General features: G+C 52.4%; 12 protein-coding genes across 12 annotated transcripts; 8 read left to right on the forward strand and 4 right to left on the reverse strand.

Moving 5' to 3' along the window:
* Positions 1-417: 417 nt before the first annotated feature.
* BJY04DRAFT_128675 (cytochrome P450) lies at positions 418-2,583 on the reverse strand. The gene is made up of 6 exons (XM_073708450.1): positions 2,366-2,583; positions 2,120-2,316; positions 1,702-2,063; positions 1,528-1,653; positions 986-1,481; positions 418-931 (listed from the first exon to the last, which is right to left on the reverse strand). Exons 1-6 carry the CDS (start codon positions 2,556-2,558, stop codon positions 797-799), a joined length of 1,509 nt encoding a protein of 502 aa, XP_073567214.1. The 5' UTR covers positions 2,559-2,583; the 3' UTR covers positions 418-796.
* A 158-nt stretch (positions 2,584-2,741) lies between these two features.
* Positions 2,742-4,448, forward strand: BJY04DRAFT_198296 (class I SAM-dependent methyltransferase). Its single transcript, XM_073712594.1, has 10 exons — positions 2,742-2,880; positions 2,930-2,961; positions 3,012-3,071; positions 3,126-3,151; positions 3,199-3,221; positions 3,268-3,467; positions 3,517-3,657; positions 3,708-3,975; positions 4,023-4,174; positions 4,223-4,448. The coding sequence occupies exons 1-10, from the start codon at positions 2,842-2,844 to the stop codon at positions 4,257-4,259; spliced, it is 978 nt and encodes a 325-aa protein (XP_073567215.1). The 5' UTR covers positions 2,742-2,841; the 3' UTR covers positions 4,260-4,448.
* A 529-nt stretch (positions 4,449-4,977) lies between these two features.
* Positions 4,978-5,901, reverse strand: BJY04DRAFT_222150 (uncharacterized protein; the record flags this gene model as incomplete). The annotated part of the gene is made up of 1 exon (XM_073717314.1): positions 4,978-5,901. One exon carries the CDS (start codon positions 5,899-5,901, stop codon positions 4,978-4,980), a length of 924 nt encoding a protein of 307 aa, XP_073567216.1.
* A 1,217-nt stretch (positions 5,902-7,118) lies between these two features.
* On the forward strand, positions 7,119-8,906 carry BJY04DRAFT_222151 (prion-inhibition and propagation-domain-containing protein; the record flags this gene model as incomplete). The annotated part of the gene is made up of 3 exons (XM_073717315.1): positions 7,119-7,658; positions 7,714-8,561; positions 8,624-8,906. 3 exons carry the CDS (start codon positions 7,119-7,121, stop codon positions 8,904-8,906), a joined length of 1,671 nt encoding a protein of 556 aa, XP_073567217.1.
* BJY04DRAFT_128716 (uncharacterized protein) lies at positions 8,889-9,429 on the forward strand. The gene has a single exon (XM_073708451.1). The coding sequence runs from the start codon at positions 9,016-9,018 to the stop codon at positions 9,331-9,333; it is 318 nt and encodes a 105-aa protein (XP_073567218.1). The 5' UTR covers positions 8,889-9,015; the 3' UTR covers positions 9,334-9,429.
* Positions 9,430-10,019: 590 nt separating this feature from the next.
* BJY04DRAFT_230708 (putative endo-1,4-beta-glucanase) lies at positions 10,020-11,207 on the forward strand. Its single transcript, XM_073719352.1, has one exon. It carries the CDS (start codon positions 10,080-10,082, stop codon positions 11,133-11,135), a length of 1,056 nt encoding a protein of 351 aa, XP_073567219.1. The 5' UTR covers positions 10,020-10,079; the 3' UTR covers positions 11,136-11,207.
* Positions 11,208-11,392: 185 nt separating this feature from the next.
* Positions 11,393-12,657, forward strand: BJY04DRAFT_209993 (MBL fold metallo-hydrolase; the record flags this gene model as incomplete). Its single annotated transcript, XM_073714195.1, has 5 exons — positions 11,393-11,565; positions 11,624-11,654; positions 11,709-11,839; positions 11,899-12,169; positions 12,235-12,657. The coding sequence occupies 5 exons, from the start codon at positions 11,393-11,395 to the stop codon at positions 12,655-12,657; spliced, it is 1,029 nt and encodes a 342-aa protein (XP_073567220.1).
* A 435-nt stretch (positions 12,658-13,092) lies between these two features.
* On the forward strand, positions 13,093-14,162 carry BJY04DRAFT_198307 (uncharacterized protein). The gene has a single exon (XM_073712595.1). The coding sequence runs from the start codon at positions 13,231-13,233 to the stop codon at positions 13,657-13,659; it is 429 nt and encodes a 142-aa protein (XP_073567221.1). The 5' UTR covers positions 13,093-13,230; the 3' UTR covers positions 13,660-14,162.
* BJY04DRAFT_128741 (uncharacterized protein) lies at positions 13,925-14,696 on the forward strand. Its single transcript, XM_073708452.1, has 2 exons — positions 13,925-14,249; positions 14,302-14,696. The coding sequence occupies exons 1-2, from the start codon at positions 14,189-14,191 to the stop codon at positions 14,616-14,618; spliced, it is 378 nt and encodes a 125-aa protein (XP_073567222.1). The 5' UTR covers positions 13,925-14,188; the 3' UTR covers positions 14,619-14,696.
* BJY04DRAFT_198309 (ankyrin repeat-containing domain protein) lies at positions 14,163-16,988 on the reverse strand. The gene is made up of 2 exons (XM_073712596.1): positions 14,302-16,988; positions 14,163-14,249 (listed from the first exon to the last, which is right to left on the reverse strand). Exon 1 carries the CDS (start codon positions 16,802-16,804, stop codon positions 14,774-14,776), a length of 2,031 nt encoding a protein of 676 aa, XP_073567223.1. The 5' UTR covers positions 16,805-16,988; the 3' UTR covers positions 14,163-14,249; positions 14,302-14,773.
* A 1,717-nt stretch (positions 16,989-18,705) lies between these two features.
* Positions 18,706-20,058, reverse strand: BJY04DRAFT_128750 (ankyrin repeat domain-containing protein). The gene is made up of 2 exons (XM_073708453.1): positions 19,463-20,058; positions 18,706-19,414 (listed from the first exon to the last, which is right to left on the reverse strand). The coding sequence occupies exons 1-2, from the start codon at positions 19,846-19,848 to the stop codon at positions 18,922-18,924; spliced, it is 879 nt and encodes a 292-aa protein (XP_073567224.1). The 5' UTR covers positions 19,849-20,058; the 3' UTR covers positions 18,706-18,921.
* A 210-nt stretch (positions 20,059-20,268) lies between these two features.
* On the forward strand, positions 20,269-20,808 carry BJY04DRAFT_222158 (uncharacterized protein; the record flags this gene model as incomplete). The annotated part of the gene is made up of 1 exon (XM_073717316.1): positions 20,269-20,808. One exon carries the CDS (start codon positions 20,269-20,271, stop codon positions 20,806-20,808), a length of 540 nt encoding a protein of 179 aa, XP_073567225.1.
* Between the last annotated feature and the right edge of the window lie 83 nt (positions 20,809-20,891).

The following is a 20,891-nucleotide window of genomic DNA, read 5'->3' on the forward strand; positions in this document are numbered from 1 at the left end:
TAACCGCCGGGATGTTGTGGAGAATTGGAGGTTTGATTTGAGATAACGGCTGTAAACATTGGAGTAATTCTTACAAACGACTACAATAGAGATTACGAGGACAGTCTATCGCTTTCTGGTGGTAGAGAATATGGTGGACTAGTTTAACCAACCCGCTAGCCTTTGGTACAGCTCGTTTAACAAACAATATTCTGCACTGGGCACTACGGGTCATTCTGTGACACTGCGACTCCTCGAGTAATTCAATGTTAACCAATACCTCTGTTTTCTTTAGATATGGAGAAAACTATTGGCATTTTCCTAGCTGGAAGCAAGGAATTGTGACCATAGTGTAGCTACGACTTGTGATACGAGCAATGTATATATATATTTCAGCGGGGTTGGTGCAAGCCCTCGAAGCAGTGCTGTGTTGAGTGCGGTCGAGCTACTTAAGACTCATGAATGCATATTGGACACCTCTGTCGACCAGGTGATTCCACGAACGGTTGCAATTGCCGACATTCACAAGCTTTATCTCATGTGCCCTTCCACCCCCGAAATTCTGTGTCCAAAATACTGCACTCTGAAGAAATGAGATTGCATATCACGATATTGGAGATAATATTCTGGTCTCATCAGACAAAAAGAATAACCAACATCCCAGTGGATGAAAACGTAGATTCGCGTTTGAGTCGGGTGGGCAACGAGTCAAGTGGGATCATGACCCATTCACCATCACATCGGGACGAGCTGTTGTCGGCGCCTGTGAGCAGACTGCCAAAATGCCATTTGCAGCTGCCAGCACACATTCATTTTATCAATTGGGCCCAATCCTCTTATCTCGCTGAGATATCCTAACCATAAACTCAGACTGTAAAAAGAGGCCATTCCTGTTGACGCTCTGCCACGGTTGCGAAGGATCAATTAGCACAATGTCGTACCGGAGAAAGATCTTTGGTCCCAGTTAGCCTCAACCCATGTATCTAACCAGAAAATAGAAACAAACCTCAGCAATTGCCTTCGAAATCTCAATCATAGCCACCTGCTTTCCAAGACAGGCATACCGTCCGGACCCAAAAACGAGCTCCATCGTACGGTTCATCTCAAGTAAATACTCCCCTTCAGCCTCTAACCACCGCTCAGGACGGAAGAGGTCCGCGTCAGACCCAAAAACATCAGGATTGCGATGGACACCCCAGGCCGAGTACCCGATCTGGGTTCCTTCGGGGATAAACATCCCGTGCAGGGTATCGCCCCCGGGGGGTACGACTTTTTGCATTAGTCCCATGACAGGGGGCCAGATGCGGAGACTCTCTTGCACGCAGGCTTGAAGATAAGGGAGTGCCTGCGCTTGTTCGTACGTGATGACTGGTCTTGAAATCCGACCCCGTTGAGCAGCATGATCGAGCTCATCGCGGAGCTTTGCAGAGGCAAGAGGGTTTGTGATGAGAAACAGGGTAGATGTGCGGATAGTCGTTGCGGTTGTATCAGACCCAGCGAAACTGGCAGCATATGAGCAGAGGTACTAGAGCGTAGACGGAAACTTACATCTGAAGGACTGTCTCCTGCTGTGCTTCTTCCTGCGTCAAGCCATGGGCGATGAATGAACCCAGCATATCGCGTCGCTCTTTTTTATCGGGTCCAAATCGTGCGGCGACGATCCTCTTCGCGACCCTGTCAACAGCTTAGCTTCATTCCTCTACTGGTAAGAAGACTCCATACCCCATCAGTAACCCGGCCCCTGTCTTATCCTGCGGTGTTGGCATTGCCATCTGACTGATCGCTGGGAGCCGCGTGATCCTCTCCAAGATTGGCAGTGTCGAAAACCACTCGAATACAGGAAGCATGGCTGTTTGGTTCGCGATATAGCCATGCAGATCCTCGTTATTCTCCAAGAAGCCCATCGCCTTGCCGAATGCGACCGCAGTGATGATGTCCAGAGTGAGGAATTGACACAGGCGCGCGAAGTCGACTGGTCGGTAATCTGCTGAGGTGGATGTATACTCTCTCCAGATCAGGCTGAAGAAGCTCGTGAGCTGTTCGTCGATGCTCTGTTCTAGGTGTTCGTTTTCCTTGCCTGAGTACTAGGGCAAAACTCATCAGCGACACCCAAAAACCGAAATGTGAGATAAGAACTCACTCCTGGAACTAGTTTATTTCGCAGTTCAACATGTCGCTGTTCGTCGCGCTCGCAGAACACATGGTTCAGTTTGTGACTAAAAGCTGTTGCGTTGTACCAGTCCGACCGAGTATACGGCGAGCGCACGGCACTCATCTTGCGGATAACATGTGGGTCGTCCGTTACCAGATCGTTGGGTCCGATTCGAGTAAGGTGGCCTATGAATATTGGAAGAGCGCAATGGTGGTTTCTAGATAGGCGTCATACCATATTTCTTGCATGCTTCAGCGACGTCGAGATGCATGCGGCCATCCAGGGTGGACCGCATCATCCACAACTTCGAGACAGACCCGACCCATGGCCCTGGGAACCGTCTCAGTCGCAGATATGATCGAATTGACAGTATCAACCATACTGCCAGAAGTATGGCAATCGCAGTGGCGAAAGTGCACCCTGCCATTGCGGGGGACAAGGTTCGTCTGGGCAATAGCCAACAGGTTTTCAGACAATGAATAAAGGCACTGTTAAACCAAGGGAAAAAGCAAAGGAGCATCACATGATAACATGCCATTCCTATTTCTGCTAGCCTCGTGTGAAAATTAGCTTCGTTTCTCGTCAACTCTCTGGCAAGCAAACCCCGCTGTGGCTCCTCAGCTCCAACACTCCGAGCCGTGCCGTCCCGGTCCACAAACGTCTCGTCCTCTTTTCCTTTTGACTGACCTGTCAAGAGCAGAACGGGCAACATGGCAGACGGCGAGCACGAGCAGTATATCGAGGTTGAGGTAGGCGACCCAGTGCCGTGGGCCTGGGTGAAGACTGATCACCGACCAGGATGACGCCGATTCGGCGCTCGGATCGCAAATGTCAGCCCCCACTCTCCTCGCTGATTACCTGCCTCTGCTGACACTGCCAGTGCGAGTGAGACTTCGTCGTTGAACAGCTTGGTACTGCAGTTTGAATATGAGAATGGGCGGTATAAACTCACCCCCTAGCTATCTATACTATATTGACCTATATCGGCATGCAGGAGGTACCACTCCTATCAGTCTGGCCGTAAGTGGAGACCGACGATCGCGTACTTGCTCCGCTAACAACTGCAGACTATGCTTTTCCAAATGACGAAGTATGTCGAATCCACTTAGCCGGAGGCCGCCTGTCTAACTGACCAGGATGAACTCGCCCGTATGGACCTGGAGCATCACATCTTCCTGATGCTCCTCGACGGAGAGCTCCATTTGACGCCGCTCAAGAACCCACAGCGCATTCTGGATCTAGGAACCGGCACCGGAATCTGGGCCATTGATATCGCCGACAAATTTCCCTCGGCCAGTGTCATCGGAACGGACCTTTCGCCAGTTCAGCCATCTTTGTATGTCCCGGAGGGAGATCAACAAAACAAAGCATACTAACAGGGATAGTGTCCCACCGAACCTGGAATTCCAAGTCGACAACTTCGAAGACGACTGGACCTTCCGCCCGGACTCGTTCGACTATATCCACTCAAGATTGCTTCTAGCCAGCGTTTCGGACTACCCGAAGCTTCTCCGTCAAGCACTAAGGTATATTCTCTCGTGCTTAATGATAGTTTTCTTTTTTTAACCAATCGCAGTGCCCTCAAACCAGGCGGTTACCTCGAAATGCAAGATATCGACCCCGGCTTCGAATGCGATGACGACTCAATCCCAGACGACAGCAGCGCTCTTCAATGGTCGACCCTATTCTTCGAAGGGTGCAAGAAGATCGGCCATGCTATCCCCGCACCACAGGAGTACAGGACCCTCTTCCAGGAAGCCGGGTTCGAGGATGTCAGGGTGAAGATTGTGAAGCGGCCAACGAATGTGTGGCCTAAGGAGAAGGAGATGAAGCGACTTGGTTTGGTATAGTATTCTATTTAGCGAAGTGATGGGTCGCTGACAGTGTGTAGTATACCTTGACGAATCATCTAAACGGCTTACATGCCTTCACCATCGGGCTCTTCACGAGAGTTCTGGGCTGGTCAGCCCCCGAGGTTGAGGTTTTGATTGCACAGTGTCGGTCGGAATGGAAGGATAGCTCTATTCATGCCTATCAGCGAGTGTATGTTGTTCACGGGTCATGTCCTGGTCAATACTAACCACTGAGCAGGGTGTTTGTCTACGGGAGGAAGCCAGATCCTGTATGACGTGGTCTCAATTTTTGATTTCTATATGATACTTTGCGCATTCTATACTTGTTGCTCTCCTCTTACTCTGGTGGATATATATCCAAGCGCGTTGTTAGTTCATGCTTGTATTCGGGACTGTAGCGAACAGCGTACATAACATGAAATCCAACCTCCGATGCCATTCTACCGCCCGTTCTGTTCGAAACTAGCTCGGAGCGGAATGGCTTTCGTTCGTCATGCAATCTATTTGGCAATGTCGATATTATTGACCGCTGTAGAACCCCGATGTGATTTTCATTTACTCATCCTTATGAAGTCTCCTGAAGCAAGGCCGTTGCCCGTATGTTTTTACAGGTGAGGTTTTATATGGCTTTCTTTCGAAGCTTCCATCGAACAGCATGGGCTCGTATATATAGATATAGTACTACGCTTCCTACTCGGCATCGTAGATACCTACTCCAAGGTTGGCTAAATGGACTCAAGGAAGTGCCCTACGGTTCCATATCCTGCCTATTCTTCTAGTCAACCTCTACGTCACGTACTCCTAAAAGCCCGCACTCGAATTTATGGCTCTGCAATGACAAAGTGCGCTTTATGGGGTATAATGCGTAGAAAAAAAAGAGCTAAGACTGAACAAATAACAGCACAGAAAACATCCAAAGCACGACCCATCGCCCCTCTTCCCGTACGGGCCGAGTCTATCCCCGACTCAAAAACAGCAAATGTGAGAAAGAACTCAATCCAACATAACCAAAGCCTGATAAACAGATATCCAATCCGCCTCCTTCCTACTCACCGGCACCGTCACCTTCAGCGCAGAACGCCCACCGAGAATATCACCCGCCTTCCTCTCCAACATCCCCTTCGTCTTCAGCAGCACAAGCGCATTCCAATCCTCCGCATGAATCGCCCCATTCTTCGCCGTGAGAAACGGGATGGAACGATAGACCCCAAAGGAAGTAAAATGCACCCACCGGTCATCCCCCGCAGGGGAATTCCAGTCCCGCCAATCCGAAAAGTTCGGCTGATTCCGGATATTCCGCTCCCGATACCCGCGAGGATCAATGTACGCCTGCACCCGTGTTCTTATGCACTCCCGCCACTCGTGCCTCGGGCTTACTGCGAGCTCTAGCACCTGAATGCGGATCCGCCATGTCACCGTCGGCACCCAGTAGCCGGCTGAGACTTCATACGTGGAACAGCCCTGATCGTGTAGGTAGCGAGCGATGTCGCCGACGACTTGGATGATTGCCGAGCCGATGGTACTATCTGGGTCGTGCCGGTAGCGGTGCGACTCGGTGCCAATGTGCTCGACTTTGATGATTCTCGGGATCGGCGAGATGAGGGTGCATGTTACCCCTTGTGGATCGATCTTGAGCGGCCCCGTGAACTCGGTGCCCGTCCATTTACTTTCGGCAGGGAGGTGCGTTATATTCAGAATAGACGGGGGCATGGCGGGCGATGGTTCTAGTCTATAGCGATAATGATGCCAAGACGTTGGCTGTGATTCTGCTCTAATATATAAGGAAACAGGGGGCACAGCGAGGGGGTGGTACGGCGCAGAATGAGCGGATGGCCTAGTATTTCTATGGATTTCGAGGCTGTACATCTCGAGAAAGGACTCGAGCGGCATAAAGCAAAGGAAGAAAGCCCCTGGCATGGTGGTTGAGTTTACAATGGAGGGCACGATGGAGCCTGGATCGGCAAAAGGGTGGTTTTGAGGCACGGCATTGTGAGACGCGGGTATAAAGGTGCTTTGTTGGGGACAATGACACTATGCCCGTCGAAAATGAGCTCCTGGGATGTGACAAGAGAAGAAGGGTTCTTTGTGGATTAGGCTGAGATCTTTAAAGACGTAAGGAGCCGTGGTTTCTTTGTTTTATGTATGGTTTCAAGTCAGTTCTACGCGTCTAGCTGAAGTGTATGATACATCGAAGTCAACAGAATAATGGGCTGCCATATATATCGAGGAATACACTCGAGGTACAGAGCAGCAAAAGCCATTCGTTGAGCCTGTTTATCAATGAATTGATGAATTCCTGATACCCCTGGAGGCTTGATATAGTTTTGATAAGATACTCAACAAAGCAAACAATCCTTAGGGTTATCTCCAAGAAGTCTATAGTATAGGAGATTTCAACAAGTTATGCCACCCTGTCGTTCCATCTGGAGTAGTATTGGATATGGTTCCTACTCGGCTTGACATTAATTGTCCGGGTATGTGAGCAGAGGCAGCGGCGATCCTTGCTACTCCAAGAGTAATGGCGGTTATACCCACAGTACAGAGGCCCAGCCGAAATAGAGGGGGGTTGACGCATGCAAGAACGGGCGTGATATAGGAAAGGTACGAACCTCGCGATGGTACCAGGACACGTCAATCATCTTAGGTGTCCCTCCCTTTGTCTGGCATTGCGAGTAGGTATTGGTGGTTGTCCAGTGACTCAGTTTACCTCTGTCTTTACGAATGGCGCCGCCCGGAGTGAAACCATCAGCCCATGGTACCCCAAGGCATTCTGCTATTGCGATTTTCCAGGGTTGCAAAAAATAGACACCGCCAAAGAAGAGGGAACAGTGGACGGACCTGGTACACCTGTTGGTTTGCGTTGACGCGGCACTCCGCGCAACTGAATACCAGCTTCAGGGTTGAGGCGGCTATTGCATCCTCATTTATTATTGGGCTTGGGCCTCTCAAAGCTGCAGCCGGCCTGTTATGCAGCCCCTGCCTTCGGCGGCTATTGGGCCCTTCTGTATGGTTGGGATTGCTGCAGCCTCGTCTTGGCCATCGTCGTCTTACAGATCCAGCCTTGCCGCTGTTACTCCTCTCAACCCCTCCTTGGTAACATGATCATCAATTGCTTCACAGTCTAGAATCACACCATGGATCCCGGCAGTCTCGTTGGGATAGTTGGGGTTGCAGTCGAGCTTTTCAACCTCTCGCTCGCTGGGTACAAACTTCTTTCCGATCTCTCCAGCGTCGGACGAGACGCCAGCTTTATGACAAGGAAGCTGAAAGTTGAAGAGTACCGCCTACAGTACTGGGGAGAGCAAAGTGGCCTAACGCAGAAAAATATCGATCACTTTCTGTCCAACAGAGCGCTCCTAGCGGCGGTGATCGATACCCTCAGCTGTATTGCTGACATTTCCACCAATGTGCGGAACCTTGAGAAACTATACGGCTTACAAGGTACCCAGCGCGCAGCATCGCCACCGCCCACGAGCGCAGCTTCGAGTTTGTCGGAGCCTGTACACGATATTCTGGGTCTCTCGCTTGTGACCAGCAATGTAGACAGAGCAAAATGTGTGGCTCAGCGACTCGAGAACTCCCTGTCTTTCATGCGTAAATTTCGTTGGGCAATCAGGGACAGGACTCGCCTCCAAAATCTCGTCTCCGAGTTGATTCATTTCAACAACACCTTGGTTCACTTACTTCCCCCGCAGAAGGCGTCCATGTTGCTCAGATACACCAGCTCAGCATACTCGGATCCGACGATGCACAACGCTCAGAGATACGGAGGAGGCAGTGCGCCCGGAGTATCCTGATCTTGCTGCCTCGGCGGGGATGAAGGCCCTCTCTATCAAGCTCGAGGCGAAGTACGACCGGGACCCTGAGCTAAGGAGGGAAATTCCGATCACCCCATTAGCCACGCACACGCAGTGCGGACAATTGTCCCTCGGAACGTATAAACCATCTTATGACGCAGCGAGTCATCGACCAGTTCTTGTTAGCTGGAAGCAGAATGGTCGGTTCGACGATGTCCCGGGCACCGAGCAGCGCCGGATCGTCCATGGACGCGTCGAGAATCTCGCTCGCCTCCTCCACACTGGAAAGGCCGAGGAATTGAGGATGCTCCAGTGCTACGGTTACGTTTGGAACAGTGACAGAGTGGGCTTTCTATTTGGGCTCCCGCATGGCGGAGACCCCACCCAGCTTCCTGTTACATTAAACAGCCTTTTGCAATCTTCAACTTCCTCCAAATCATCAGTATCCAGCACCGCCTGCAGCAACAAGACCACTCGCCAGTCAAGACCGGATCTCGGAGACCGCTTCACCCTCGCCGCTTTGTTGGCAGGGTCCATGTTCCGTCTCCACCGCAGCAACTGGCTGCATAAGGGATGGTCGAGCCACCACATCCTTTTCTTCCATAGCAAAGAAACCTCCATTAGTTCCCCATACGTTATTGGGCTAGATTATACACGATGGGACTCGGCAGTCGAAGTCTCCGAACACCCGCTCTCAGGCCCAGGATACGATCTCTACCGCCACCCCGAAGTCCAGAGTTTCTCTCCGACGCGCTTTGAGAGAAAGCACGATCTTTATAGGTACTTCTTACTTATACTGCCTCCCAACTTACGTTTTGTATACACTAATACTCCACACACAGCCTCGGTCTTGTTCTTTTCGAAATCGGGTATTGGGCACCACTACGATCCTATACAAGGTCCAAGGATACTGCCTCGTCGTTTTCTGCATGGCTTATGCAGAGCCCATTCAGTGGCTTGGGGTTCCGGATGGGTGCTAAATATCAGAATGTCGTGCGGAAGTGCCTTCAGGGTCCGTCAGAGGAAGATCTGGTGAGGTATGAGTATTCGGACACGGAAGGCCAACCGTATCTGAAATGGTTCTACTGGGAGATTTTGAGTGAGTTGGAGAGTTGTCGGGCGTAGATGGGCTCTTCTTTTTTGATCATGGCACTTTGCATTAGGTTTTGTAAGAGCGGATTGATTACATCGGGCAAGTCTCGCGTTGTAGCTGCGTTAAGTCACCATGAGGTGAATGCGTGTTTCTCTGAATTCTCGAGGTTATTTTAACCTAAACATGGGTACTAGAGCTCTGCCCCTGTTTACAGTACTCGTGTATCGCTCCCCGTGCCCTTGGAGGGCCCCGTTTCGGCCTACCTTGTCGGGTGATGTCGGCGCGGTAATACGCAAGGGAAAGTTATCACTAGATAAGGAAATAGGATCCTTTATTCGAGTCGGTTGGCTCCGAGTCAAGTTTTACCACGTGTTGCTAATGGTGATGCTCGCTTGCGGTATGGGAGTTCCATGGTGTTCCAACCCGACCTCCACACCATGGAACCTGAAGTCTTCTTAGCATTCATGGGTAATGACTTGCGACCGGTCTGCTTCCAAGCCATATTGATGCATGGTAGGAAATGCCGTTATTACATCCTGGACCGAGGGGTTAAAGTGTTACTGTCGTTGTTGTCCCAAGCTGGGCCATGTTGCGCCTTCCACCCCGGTCATGATCACAGCAGTGATAGATTAAAACATCAGTATGTACCCACCCCTCAATTGTTTCAGAGCAGTCATCTGACCCCCCTGAGCCCTCTTTCTTGCTTGAAGGTAACAGGGGAAGCTTCCCGGGTTGCCGCCTCCGCCCCTGATATGCGGCCTCCGTTCCCAAAGCGGACAGGTGTGAAGAAAGTTCCCCGTAGATGGCAGGGTTCTCTCCGTGGGGAAACAAGGTTAGTCCTGCACGACAACTCTTCATATACCCCGCGTGGCGCCACAAGCTGGAGTAGTGTCCAGTCGCGTGGGATTTCCATACTCTTCACGAGCTTTTCATCTATGCTCACGAATCATGCATGACCCCGAGTACTTGGCGGTGCCCGACTGTACTGTAGATTTCTCAACACCACGGCTGTTTCTCCGTGTTTCTGTATAGGACAGAGCGCAAGCTCTCTCGATCCTTCTGTGATGGGAACTGCAGGTAACATGGATGAATGGAAAGCCAACCTGACACATGCCCCCACCTCGGTACTCGGACAGGTATAAAAGCTACCAGAGACTCCAGCCATAACAGCCCTCGGACCAGACAGAGCAGAGCATTCACCCAAAATGAAGAGCACAACCCTCCTCACCCTTCTGGCGGCTGCCACGCGCACCGCCGCCCACGGCTACGTCTCCAACCTCGTCATCAACGGCGTCTCCTTCCGCGGATGGCACCCCGGTAGCGATCCCTATAGCCCTAACCCGCCCATCGGTGTCGGCTGGGAAACCCCCAACCTCTCCAACGGCTTCGTGACACCCGAAGAAGCGTCCACCGACTCCATCATTTGCCACATCAACGCCACCAATCCGCGCGGCTACGCTACCGTCGCAGCAGGCGACCGTATTTACATCCAGTGGCAACCCCTACCCTGGCCAGAATCACATCACGGCCCCGTGGTAGACTACCTCGCCAACTGCGGCGCAAGCTGCGAGACTGTCAACAAGCAGGACCTCAGGTTCTTCAAGATCAGCGGCCCCGGCCTGATCGACGGGTCGAGCCCACCTGGGTTCTGGGCCGATGATCAACTCATTGCAAATGGCAACGGATGGCTCGTTGAGATCCCAGAGAGCATCGCACCGGGCAACTATGTCCTCCGCCACGAGATCATTGCACTACACGGCGCGAACAGCCATAACGGTGCCCAACTGTACCCGCAGTGCTTCAACCTGCGCATCACCGGCTCAGGCAATGTTTCTCCCTCCGGCGTTGCTGGGCCGGACCTTTACACGCCAACTGACCCAGGAATCCTAGTCAACATCTACCAGGTCCTAACCAGCTACATCGTCCCTGGCCCGCCGATTATTCCTCAGGGTGTGTCGATCGTGCAATCTGTATCCCAGATCACTGCTACCGGTACCCCGACCCCAGGCGGCGGCGGTCCTGCTCCGACCACGTCGAACCCCGGTGTCACAACCACCAGAACCTCGACAACTCTGACGACAACTACTAGCAGGGTCACGACGACCACGACTACCACTACTACAACCCAAGGTGGAGGTACCCCTACCCAGACACTCTGGGGCCAGTGCGGAGGTACCGGATATGCTGGCCCGACTGCCTGCCCTGCGGCTGCTACCTGCACGACCTTGAACCCATTCTACTCCCAGTGTGTTCCTCGCTGAGAGCTACCCAATGATAAATATCATGTACCTAGTCAGGCTGTTAGCTAGTTATGGTGTGTGGATTGGTGGAATGTGACTCGGGTGCACGACGTTGTCCTGCCAATTTATAACTATATTTGACGTCATACCCACGCACGCATCACGACTGTGGTAATTTAGAGCTCCCACCTAGAGGTACCCAAGTTGAAATACCATGTAGATAACACAAAGCTTACTCCTGACTTCATCCGAGTAGAATCTTCGCACCGTACCACGAAATGCAGCACATCACCATCGACCCAGCCAAAGTGCAAGCCCCAACGCGGGACGAAGGCGCTCTCTCAGCCCTATCGCCATCTCTCCCCAGGGCGAAGGACAGTAAATCCCACCCATCCAAACCAGGCGGGGAGAATGCATCGATATATTTCATTGGGACGGCGACCACGATAATGTAAGCTAGCCAATCCAGGCCTGAACGGCTCGCACCTATGCTAAGGCGACACGACTAGAGAATGGCAAGGCGTCCGAATCATGACAGACGTGGGTTCACTGATCAACCCGCACCTACGATCCGATCCAAACTGACAGGTGCAGCCGAATTTCCTACACGCAGGAGACCACGTCCATCTCGGCCCTGGCGTATCTGGGACTCGAAAAACGAACCCGGCAGTGGATCTGCATGACCTGCCGCGTATTGACCTGGTGCTGTTGTCGCATTATCATGGGTCTGTCCTCATTTACCACCTCGATTCTGTAAGAATAAGAAGGAGACTGATGGTAATAGTGACCACTTTGACCAACACGTCGAAGCCTCGCTACGCCGGAACCTCCCGATCGTAACAACCAGCCATGCAAAGAATATACTGACTTCAAAGGGCGCTGACTCATTCACGAACATTTACGATCTTGAGCCGTTTCAGCAGATGATGATTAGTATCAAGACTGACTCTAATACACCGGACCACGCGTCACCGGGGTTGCGCGTCACAGGAATGCCAGGGAAGCATATCCCCGTCGCGAAGCCGTTGGAGAAGTTAAACGAGTTGGTTGGCGCTGTATGTCTTTTACATATTTGTTTTCTCATGAGAGAAGATGCGCGCATGCTAATAGCATGGTCTAGATCCCCCCCACAAACGGCTGGATGCTCGAACTCGGCCATGGCCAAAACGGCACGGACTTCACGGTCGGCTACCGCATCTACATCTCCGGCGACACACTGCTAGTCGACGACCTGAAGGAAATCCCCAAGCGGTACGGCGAAGAAAACATCGACCTGATGCTGATCCATCTCGGCGGAACGACCGTGCCGCATCCCTCATTATCGCCATTCACGCTAATGGTGACGATGGACGCGAAGCAGGGCGTTGAGCTCATGCGTCTCGTCAAACCAGACGTCACAATCCCAATCCATTACGACGACTACGACGTGTTTGCGAGTTCGCTAGATGATTTCAAGACGGAGGTTGAGGGGGCCGGGTTAGGTGGTGGCGTTGTATACCTGGACCGCGGTGAGGAGTATCGGTTTAAGGTGAGGGATCAGTAAGCTCGGGATTAATATAAATCTGCATACTGTGTCAGGGATTAGCGCCGCATGAGTCTGTGGCTAGACATTTATCAAGAATCCGGAGCAGACGAACCCTGGTCTGGGATGCATGGCGCATGGTGCAGCTGCAGGCTGTCAAAGCCGCAGAGTAAGTATGACGTAGTGGACCAGCGCCTCGGATGATCAACCGACGGCCTGGCATGCACTGCGTTCATTTTCATGGAATCAGGACAAGGCTGAGTACGCTAGGCATTGCATGCCGCCAATAGCAGTGTCGGGATAGGCAGACAACTCCACATTGCTGTCAAGGGTGAGGGTATTCAGGTGAAATTGGAGCTGATAAGGCGTGGCGGTCACACAACCAGCTCCATCTCGCCTTGTTTGTATCATCAGGAATTTAAGGAACACTGCTTCTTTCCTTCTGCAGTTGCGTGGTTTTTTTTCTCACCTACAACTCCCTAAACTTTACTACGATCAGTCAACAACATATACACATCTATCACATCTAGCTTGAGAGAGCTCTCGCTACCAACCAAACATCTCTCCCTCAACTCCCCAAACTAATTCAGCAACATGGCAACCACAACCCCCACGAAACATCCCCACCCCGCCCTCTCCGCCAACAAAGTCCCAACAATCCAATCCCTCAACCCCAGCATGAAACGCTCCATCTCCTACAACATCTCAAACCCCTCATCCTCCTGCTCCTCCGCACTCGATACCGAAACCTCCCCTCAAGACCTCAAAAAGGACTCCCCCACCGGCTCGAAAGTCGACCAAGCCAGCGCAGACAACATGCTCAAAGCCTCGCTCACGGGATTCCTGAACGCAGACGATATCAAGGGCGCTGGTGCCGGCGATGCGCGGGGCCGGAAAGTCCAGGAGCTGTTGATGGAGACACAACGGGATCTGAGGAAGCAGAGACGGGAGTCCCTGGATCAGAAAATGGCGCAGAGGAAGAGGATGAGTTTGGAGGTTATTGAGCAGGGGATGAAGTCTTGAGTGGTTATTGAGATTTTTTGCTGGTGGTGGTTGTTGGGAAGACGTCTTGTTGGAGGGGGTAGTCTACATCGGGGATGGGGATCTCGTCACCTGCAAGTCGCATGGCGTCTTTTATTTCAAGCAGTTCTGTGTTATCGGCGCTGGTTGGGAATTGTGGGAGTCATGTGTTTTAAAGTTTGTTGTTTTCGAGCGCGGGCCTGCAGTGGCGAATACTTTAGCAAAGCGAGCAAGCGAACAGCAATTCACATGGTTTTACGCACCGGCTTTTAGAACATCTGTGTTTAGTTCTCACATTAAGCAATACCTTAATAGTCTCAAATCAGAGCCCTGACAGTTGAAACGGCTGTTTGTTGTGATTTCGCCATGACCGTCGACAGTGACGTCCGTATGAGGGCAGTCATCGCCCAAATAGGAAACAAGCTCTTACCACCGCATGAAGTCATAATCCCAGCATATATAACACGTCCTCCCTGTCCATCAATCACCTGAATGCTATATCATAGACAAAGAACCACTACACAAATACAAGATGACTGTCCCAACTCTCGCCATCCGCCGCTCCCTCCTCGCCCGCCCGCGGGTCTTCGCCGGTCAGTCACCCCTAGCTGGTCAACACCACCCCAACTAACACCTACCCACCAGCCATTCCTCGTAGATTCGCCAGCAACTCCTCACCTAACGCCTCCAATGCCAAAAACCCCGTCTCATCCGGCGGCGCGTCACAATCAATCAACGTATCCCGCGGCAAGGAAGCACGGTCGTCCGACACTGCAGACACACGCTCCGTTCAGTCTCCGATTTCATCACAGGACGGCCCAACAAGCGAGCAGCACGCCGGCGAAGAGCAGACAGAGGCAGACAGCCTGATCAAGAATGACCCCAAGGAGTCAACGGAGACGAAGAGGAAGAATGTGGAGAAGGCAGGGAAGAGGAAGCTTGGGCCGGAAGATAATCAGTGAGTGGTCAATGAAATGTATGAGTCTTGATCTTCTGTATGTTACTTAGAGAAATATGCATTCATCGCTTTTTCGATCGTCTCTCGTGTGCGCTGCTGGCTAGTCTGCGGTGGTAAGATATCCAGTGCCCACGAAGCCTTGGTCTCAGTCGCAACATCCTACGCCGTCTGGCCGTTGTTATTCTCCTGGCTCGCTAGCCGTGGAACGCGTTCCAGGAGATCGTTCACAATCTTCCGAAACTCTGCCTTGGCATGCTTGTTCTTCCCTGGGGCCGGGTTCTGAACCAGCAAGTGAAGAACAGTATTCCCCTTCTTGTCAACAGCCGTAACATCAGCGCCCCTTTCAACGAGGGTCATAACCCTCGTCATATCATTCTCTTTATACTCCACCTTGATCATGCGGTCGTCGTACTCCGGCAGCATGGAGGCATCAAACGCATAGGAAGTCGCCCCAATTTCGCTATCCGCCGCAGCCAAAAGCAATGTCCTACCCTTTGGGTCCCGGCGCTCAAGGTCCAAGCCAGTAAGGTCTAGAAACGGCTGGATGATACCACCCGTCGCGAAGATGTCATGTAGAATGAGCGTTCCGTAACCGCAGGGCGCGAAGGGATCTGCGCCTAAACGAAGTAAGAGCCTTGTCATCTCGGCCGCGCGGTCGCGCGAGTGCCGGTCATTGAACGCCGGCAGGGAGATGTAGTACAGTGCATGGACATCAGGACCCGGGCCAGTGCATTCGAGGCGCGCTGTATGCCAGTGTGATAGTGTGTGTGAGAGGACGGTGGTGTTGACGTTGACGCCGGCCTGTTGGAACAATACCACTGCCTCGGCATTAAAGCAGTCCAGGGCACTAAAAAGCTCCATCGGATGGTGAGATGAAGGACGCGCTCCATGTTGTAAAAGTATCTCGACAAGATTAGTATTGTGTGCTGCGGCGGCAAGAGGCGCATAGCCGCAGTCGGCAGGGATATTTGGATCCGCGCCACCCTCTAGTAGAGCCGTGACGATCCGTACCTGACAGTATCCGCCCGTGTGGCCTGTTTGTACGGATAGTAGGAGCGGGGTCTTTCCTTCTGCGTCGCGCGCGTTGGGGTCCGCGCCGTGCTGAAGGAGATACTTGATGGCGGCTTCGTGCCACCAGTGGCCGCCTTTGGCGAGGTAGTGGAGGATCGTGTCGCCGGGTTTATAGCGACGCTCGGCGGCAACTTTGGAGCTGTGAAGGACTCTGGGCTGAATCGTCGTGTCTGCAGTGATTATCCCGTTCGCGTCCGCGCCGAACTTCTCAACGATGACCTTGATGACCTCTAGATTGGGAAGTTGGCGCTGCGCGGCTGCGAGGAGGTATGGGGTTAGACGCTGTCCGAGGACAGACTTTCCACCATTAATCCACCCCGGTCTGGACATAAGGGCACCGATGCGTGAGAAGAGTTGGTGGTATCCATGCTGCGCTAGGCTGACTAGGATTTCTGCGAGCGCCTTTTCATTCCAGGAGCTGCCATCGGCTGTGGTCTGTTCCGCAACCCGCTCCAAAGCCTCTACAACTTCGTCATAGTGCCGATGCAAAATGAGATACAACAAGTCGAACGTCTGAACCGACTTCTGGAACCGCTCATCGAGAAGTGCTGGGAGATGTTGGGTCGTTAGTCGCTTGTAAGCGCCGTCGATGAACACCTCCTCCCTCCACAAGGGGCGCCCCTGCTCATTCGCTATATTTTCAACCTCTAGGGCTACTTCGTCGGACCCATTGAGTCTTGCTGTGGCGAGCGGGTTGGGGGAGAATTGTGCGCCGGTCTCGAAATTGGTCCCGTGCGCAAGGAGAAGGCGCATAATCGGGACGATAGCAACGGTATCATGTTCAGACTGGATTTCAGACCAAATGCGCCTTTTGAGCTGGTTAGAATTATCAGGCTGTCTAGGTCGTGTGTTATCCGAGCGAAGCACGCCACCGGCGATAAATGTGCTGAAGACATTCTGTTGCTCGTCCTGAAAGGGCCAGAGCTTCTCTTCCTGCGTGAAACGTGAGCACGCATCGAATAACGTTTCCCCCTTGCCGTAGGGCTTATCGTCAGGAAGGTTGTCGTGGAAATTGACCTCCGCGCCGGCGCCTAAGAGGAGTGCGACGGACTCGATCCGGCCAGATTGACACGCGTCATGGAGAGGCGTCCGGCCTTTCTTGCACCGGGCGTTGACCATGGCCGACCTCTTCGAGTGGCAGTAGTGATCGAGTAGGAGCCCGATAATGTTACTCTGTCGCGCAGTCGCGGCAATATGGAGCAGGTTGCGACCTTCTTTAGTCGTGGCTAATATGTCTGCACCACATGAAATCAACTTGGCAACTAAATGTTCTGATATAGTCGCCGCAAGGTGTATTGGCAAGACCCCATCGCCGTCCGGTATATTGACACCCTGGCACAAGCCAGCATCGAGAACCAGGTCGAGTGCAGTCACCGCTGGTACCACAGTCGGCGCGAAGTTATGTTGCGAAACTTGGCTGCAGAGCATATGCAATGGAGTCCGACCCTTGTGGTTCCGCATGATGGGAGACACATCCTTCTCAAGCAACCTCTTCATAAGCAGTATTCCGCAATCAGTGGATATAGTTGCAAGAACTGACGCGAGACGGTGGATGAAGCTATCACCCTTGAAATTGCGTAGCGCCGGATCCGCTCCGTGGAGGAGTAGAAAATCGATAACCTCGAATTTAATCTCGTAGGGTCCAACGCAGTAATGCAAAACGCCATTGCCTTCGTAGTCTTGTGCATTGATATTCGCACCAGCAGCAACAAGGTCTGGAATAAACCATTCGTAGTTGGAGCCCAGACCATGAGACATGGTCCGAGCTAGAGGAGTGCGCCCTGTATTATCCTTGGCTTCGAGGTCCGCGCCTGCTGAATATAGGACCTCTAGTGCTTTATTGGAGTTCCTAATCCATGAGGCGACGAGCGTATGCAGCGGTTGGCAGCCATCTTTGTTTATTGCGTCGGGTCGAAGACCAATCTCGAGCAGTCCGGAGATGATCTGGGGGTTTGCGCGACCTCTACATGCAGCATGGAGCAGCGTATTTCCCCCTGCGTCCCTAACCTCCCAGTCAGTCACATAGCGTTTGAACACTGAGAGGTCTCCAAAATGATCGAACTGAGCATATGCATGTAGCGGTGTCTGTCCATCATCGGTCCGGGCAATGTCCAAACGCGCGCCGTTTTCCATGAGCATCTTGAATAGTTCAGAGTTATTCGCAATGTCCGTGAGATGATGCATCGGCGTCGCTCCATCCCGATCTCTCGCGTTCGGGTCAGCGCCAAGCTGCAGGAGAATCGCAGCTAGGTACCCGAGCCTCCTTTCAGAACAGTTATGCAGGATGGTCTTCCCGCTATTGTCTGTTTGGTTAACATCACACCCAGCATCAAGCAGCAAAGTAGCCGAAGACATCAATCGTTCGTCGCGCTCAGCCTCAGCACATTTACTTCTCATCGCCTGGAGTATTAAGGCAAACCATGGAGAAGCGCTAGAATACCCCATCGGGCCCCTCCAATCTGCAGACTTGACCGTCACATCTGCCCCATGATCGACTAGAAGCCTTATTATCGAAGATTCACCTCTTACAACTGCAAGAGCTAAAGCGGTATCGCCCGAAGGGGCAGCATTGACATCGACGTTCGGAGTTTCGAGCAGAGCTGCGACAGCATCAACACTGACATTGGTGTTCTTGCACACTAGGCAAAGGGTTTTCGTGAGAGTTTTCTCGTCTGTCTCGGCGGCGATTTTGCGCACGGCGTTGAGGTCGGCTGCTTCGCATGCGATCTCGAGATCTGACTTGTGAACTTGGCCCCGTGGTGGATTTCCAAATGGCATAGAGAAGGTCGGAAGATTGGAAAACATGGTGAGGGATAGAGGACGGATGAATGGATCATTTGGATTCTTGACTTGGCGCACAGAGCTGGAAAGGGGAGCGTCTGGATTTTAAGTTCTGAGATCTTAGTGGGGACGAGCAAATAAGGGTTCAAATCTAATGCCCTTTGAGGATTAGTGGAATCGACTTGGAGTGCCGTGCCTGGACTAGTGTAGGCTGCTGTGGCCTTGTTAGCGTTGGTGCCTTGGTCAAGAAAGAGGCGAGGACAATGACAGAGGTAGATGTGCTTGCTACCCTTAGGCGACGACCCTGAGTCCCATGTCGATGGAGCAAAAGTGGACTACACGTCGTACAGAAAACCCATAGATAAAAGCCATTAAGCCAAGTGAAATGTTAATACATAGCCAAGGTATAGACACGCTGAACGCCATGAACGCCATGAACGCCATGAAACGGGCAACTAGATATCCTTGCCCCGCAGCGCCTCTTCAAGAAGGGCCACCACCTCGGGACGCTTTAGCTCGACTGCCCATCCCAAGGGTGTTCGATTTGTGGCATCTTTGATATTTGGATCAGCTCCCCTCTCGAGCAAATACTTCACCGCCAGAACATTTCCCACCTGCGCCGCCTGATGCAGGGCCGTACCAAGTCCCATAAAGAAATAGAGGCGCCATGAATTATAGTGGTTTTCATACTGCTTACCGTTGAGCGGGGCACCACGCTCAAGAAGTAATTCCAACACCTCGACCACCTCGGTCTTGCGATTGATCGCGTGATGGAGAGGCTCACCTCTGTGGACATCTGCGCCACGTTCAAAGAAGAGTTGGATCGTGCTCCACGAGGCATCCTCGACAGCGCATGACAGTGGGGTGAGATCGATTTCACATTGTTTATTAGGGTCTGCACCATGATCGAGCAGCCAGCGGGCCATCTCCTCATCTTTCACCGCGTATCTGTGGTAGGGTCAGTAATCGCTGTCTCCATAAAGACATAAGACACACCCTAGAACCGTAGGTTTTGTTATATCATCTGGTTCATTGATATCCCATCCATGCTGGAGGAATAGTTCGAGGACATGATACGACCGAGAATGCACTGCCGCTCGGGCGTACATGAAACTAATTGGCTTTCCATGTGAGAGGAATGTGGATACGATCTCGGCCACATCCTCCCCGACAGCCTGCCACAATACGTCGTTGAGGTCGCGAATGTTGATCCCAAGCGGAAGCCAGTCGTTGAATATCGCTTGGAACTGGCGGATATCCTTTGCCGAGCAGGCGGTCTGCAATGCTTCAATGGTTGACAGCGGCGTTTGCCGTTCTGTCCTGCGCCGGGACTCAACTATAGGCGCCGTCGAGGGGGGTGGAATAATAAGCTCGTCCGACATGGCTTGCCTTCAGTATGTTAAGTCAGTTGATGATATCCACAATGCCAGAGGCTCATTCGATGGAAAGCAGAGTGGTGGTGGAGATGGGGGATCAGTGGACGCCGGGGGCAAGGGAGGTGACCGGGTACGAGCGAAGACGCACGTGCCAGCAACTTAGTCATCCAGCACAGATGCGCCTTCCTGATTGGGCCATCTAAGGGAGGGGTATGCAGTTGCTTTTCTCGCCGTCGACACGAACCTGAGCTCCCTTCGCCTCTAGGGAGTATAGCTGTCTCCTAATCCAGGACCGTCGCTGCTTGCCTGTCTTGCTTCAGTGACTGACTCGCGTCTCGTTGTAGCATTCCGTGCATCTATAGTACCAAGCTGTACTTGATACGCCCAATCGCCTTCCTTGGGGTCTATACCGGAGTCCGTTCAATAATGTCAACCACACCTCCATCTAGCAAACTCGATATATTACAGGATGACGGGGAGGCCGTTCTTGTCTCCATGGGCGAAGTCAGATTTGTCGCTTTCAACACCGGTATTAAGGCCATCGGCACCCGCAACCTGGGGTCCTGTTCTGTTGTCGTTATTGCCTCGAAGGACGGTGCCCTCCTTGCCCACATCCCACCCCGACCCAATAGTCACGACCCAGACCCTTACGCCGGTGACAATAACGTGCGACGAATGATGACGGAGATCGAGTCGCTGCATAAACGCTGTAAGGCCGCGGGGTATTTTGCAGATGGTGACGGGGTTATTGTTTGCGCGTGGTATAATGGGAGGGTAGCTCTGATGGATCAAGTACAGATCATGCGGCAAGGTCTAGGGGCCATGGGTTATAACAATCCAATCATGCGCTCGTATGATGTCCTCGGTAACAGGGACCGTCCGGGCCAGGGATCAGTCCACGTTGACTCAACTGAGCGAACAACACAGGGAAAGCCTATAATATATATCGAGGATCGCCCTATATGAGCACAACTAGGTCACTACTGCTGCGAAAACGGCGTTTTTGGGTCGGCTCCAAAACAACCTACTGGGTTAACACTTGCTTCGAG

The sequence above is a fragment of the Aspergillus karnatakaensis genome, assembly GCF_047715665.1.
Source record: "Aspergillus karnatakaensis strain CBS 102800 unplaced genomic scaffold BJY04scaffold_56, whole genome shotgun sequence".
NCBI classification, from domain to species: Eukaryota; Fungi; Ascomycota; class Eurotiomycetes; order Eurotiales; family Aspergillaceae; genus Aspergillus; species Aspergillus karnatakaensis.

Excerpts from the sequence above, each read along its gene's own strand:
- BJY04DRAFT_128675 (XM_073708450.1), bottom strand. The coding sequence starts at position 2,558 with ATGGCAGGGTGCACTTTCGCCACTGCGATTGCCATACTTCTGGCAGTA. Across the intron at positions 2,317-2,365 it reads TGAAGCATGCAAGAAATATG|GCCACCTTACTCGAATCGGA; the intron begins GTATGACGCCTA and ends CAATATTCATAG. Across the intron at positions 1,482-1,527 it reads CAGGAGACAGTCCTTCAGAT|TTTCGCTGGGTCTGATACAA; the intron begins GTAAGTTTCCGT and ends ATATGCTGCCAG.
- BJY04DRAFT_198296 (XM_073712594.1), top strand. The coding sequence starts at position 2,842 with ATGGCAGACGGCGAGCACGAGCAGTATATCGAGGTTGAG. Across the intron at positions 2,881-2,929 it reads AGCAGTATATCGAGGTTGAG|GATGACGCCGATTCGGCGCT; the intron begins GTAGGCGACCCA and ends ATCACCGACCAG. Across the intron at positions 3,072-3,125 it reads TTTGAATATGAGAATGGGCG|GAGGTACCACTCCTATCAGT; the intron begins GTATAAACTCAC and ends ATCGGCATGCAG.
- BJY04DRAFT_128716 (XM_073708451.1), top strand. The coding sequence starts at position 9,016 with ATGCGTGTTTCTCTGAATTCTCGAGGTTATTTTAACCTAAACATGGGT.
- BJY04DRAFT_230708 (XM_073719352.1), top strand. The coding sequence starts at position 10,080 with ATGAAGAGCACAACCCTCCTCACCCTTCTGGCGGCTGCCACGCGCACC.
- BJY04DRAFT_198307 (XM_073712595.1), top strand. The coding sequence starts at position 13,231 with ATGGCAACCACAACCCCCACGAAACATCCCCACCCCGCCCTCTCCGCC.
- BJY04DRAFT_128741 (XM_073708452.1), top strand. The coding sequence starts at position 14,189 with ATGACTGTCCCAACTCTCGCCATCCGCCGCTCCCTCCTCGCCCGCCCG. Across the intron at positions 14,250-14,301 it reads CCGCCCGCGGGTCTTCGCCG|CCATTCCTCGTAGATTCGCC; the intron begins GTCAGTCACCCC and ends CCTACCCACCAG.
- BJY04DRAFT_198309 (XM_073712596.1), bottom strand. The coding sequence starts at position 16,804 with ATGGTCAACGCCCGGTGCAAGAAAGGCCGGACGCCTCTCCATGACGCG.
- BJY04DRAFT_128750 (XM_073708453.1), bottom strand. The coding sequence starts at position 19,848 with ATGTCGGACGAGCTTATTATTCCACCCCCCTCGACGGCGCCTATAGTT. Across the intron at positions 19,415-19,462 it reads ACAAAACCTACGGTTCTAGG|ATACGCGGTGAAAGATGAGG; the intron begins GTGTGTCTTATG and ends ACCCTACCACAG.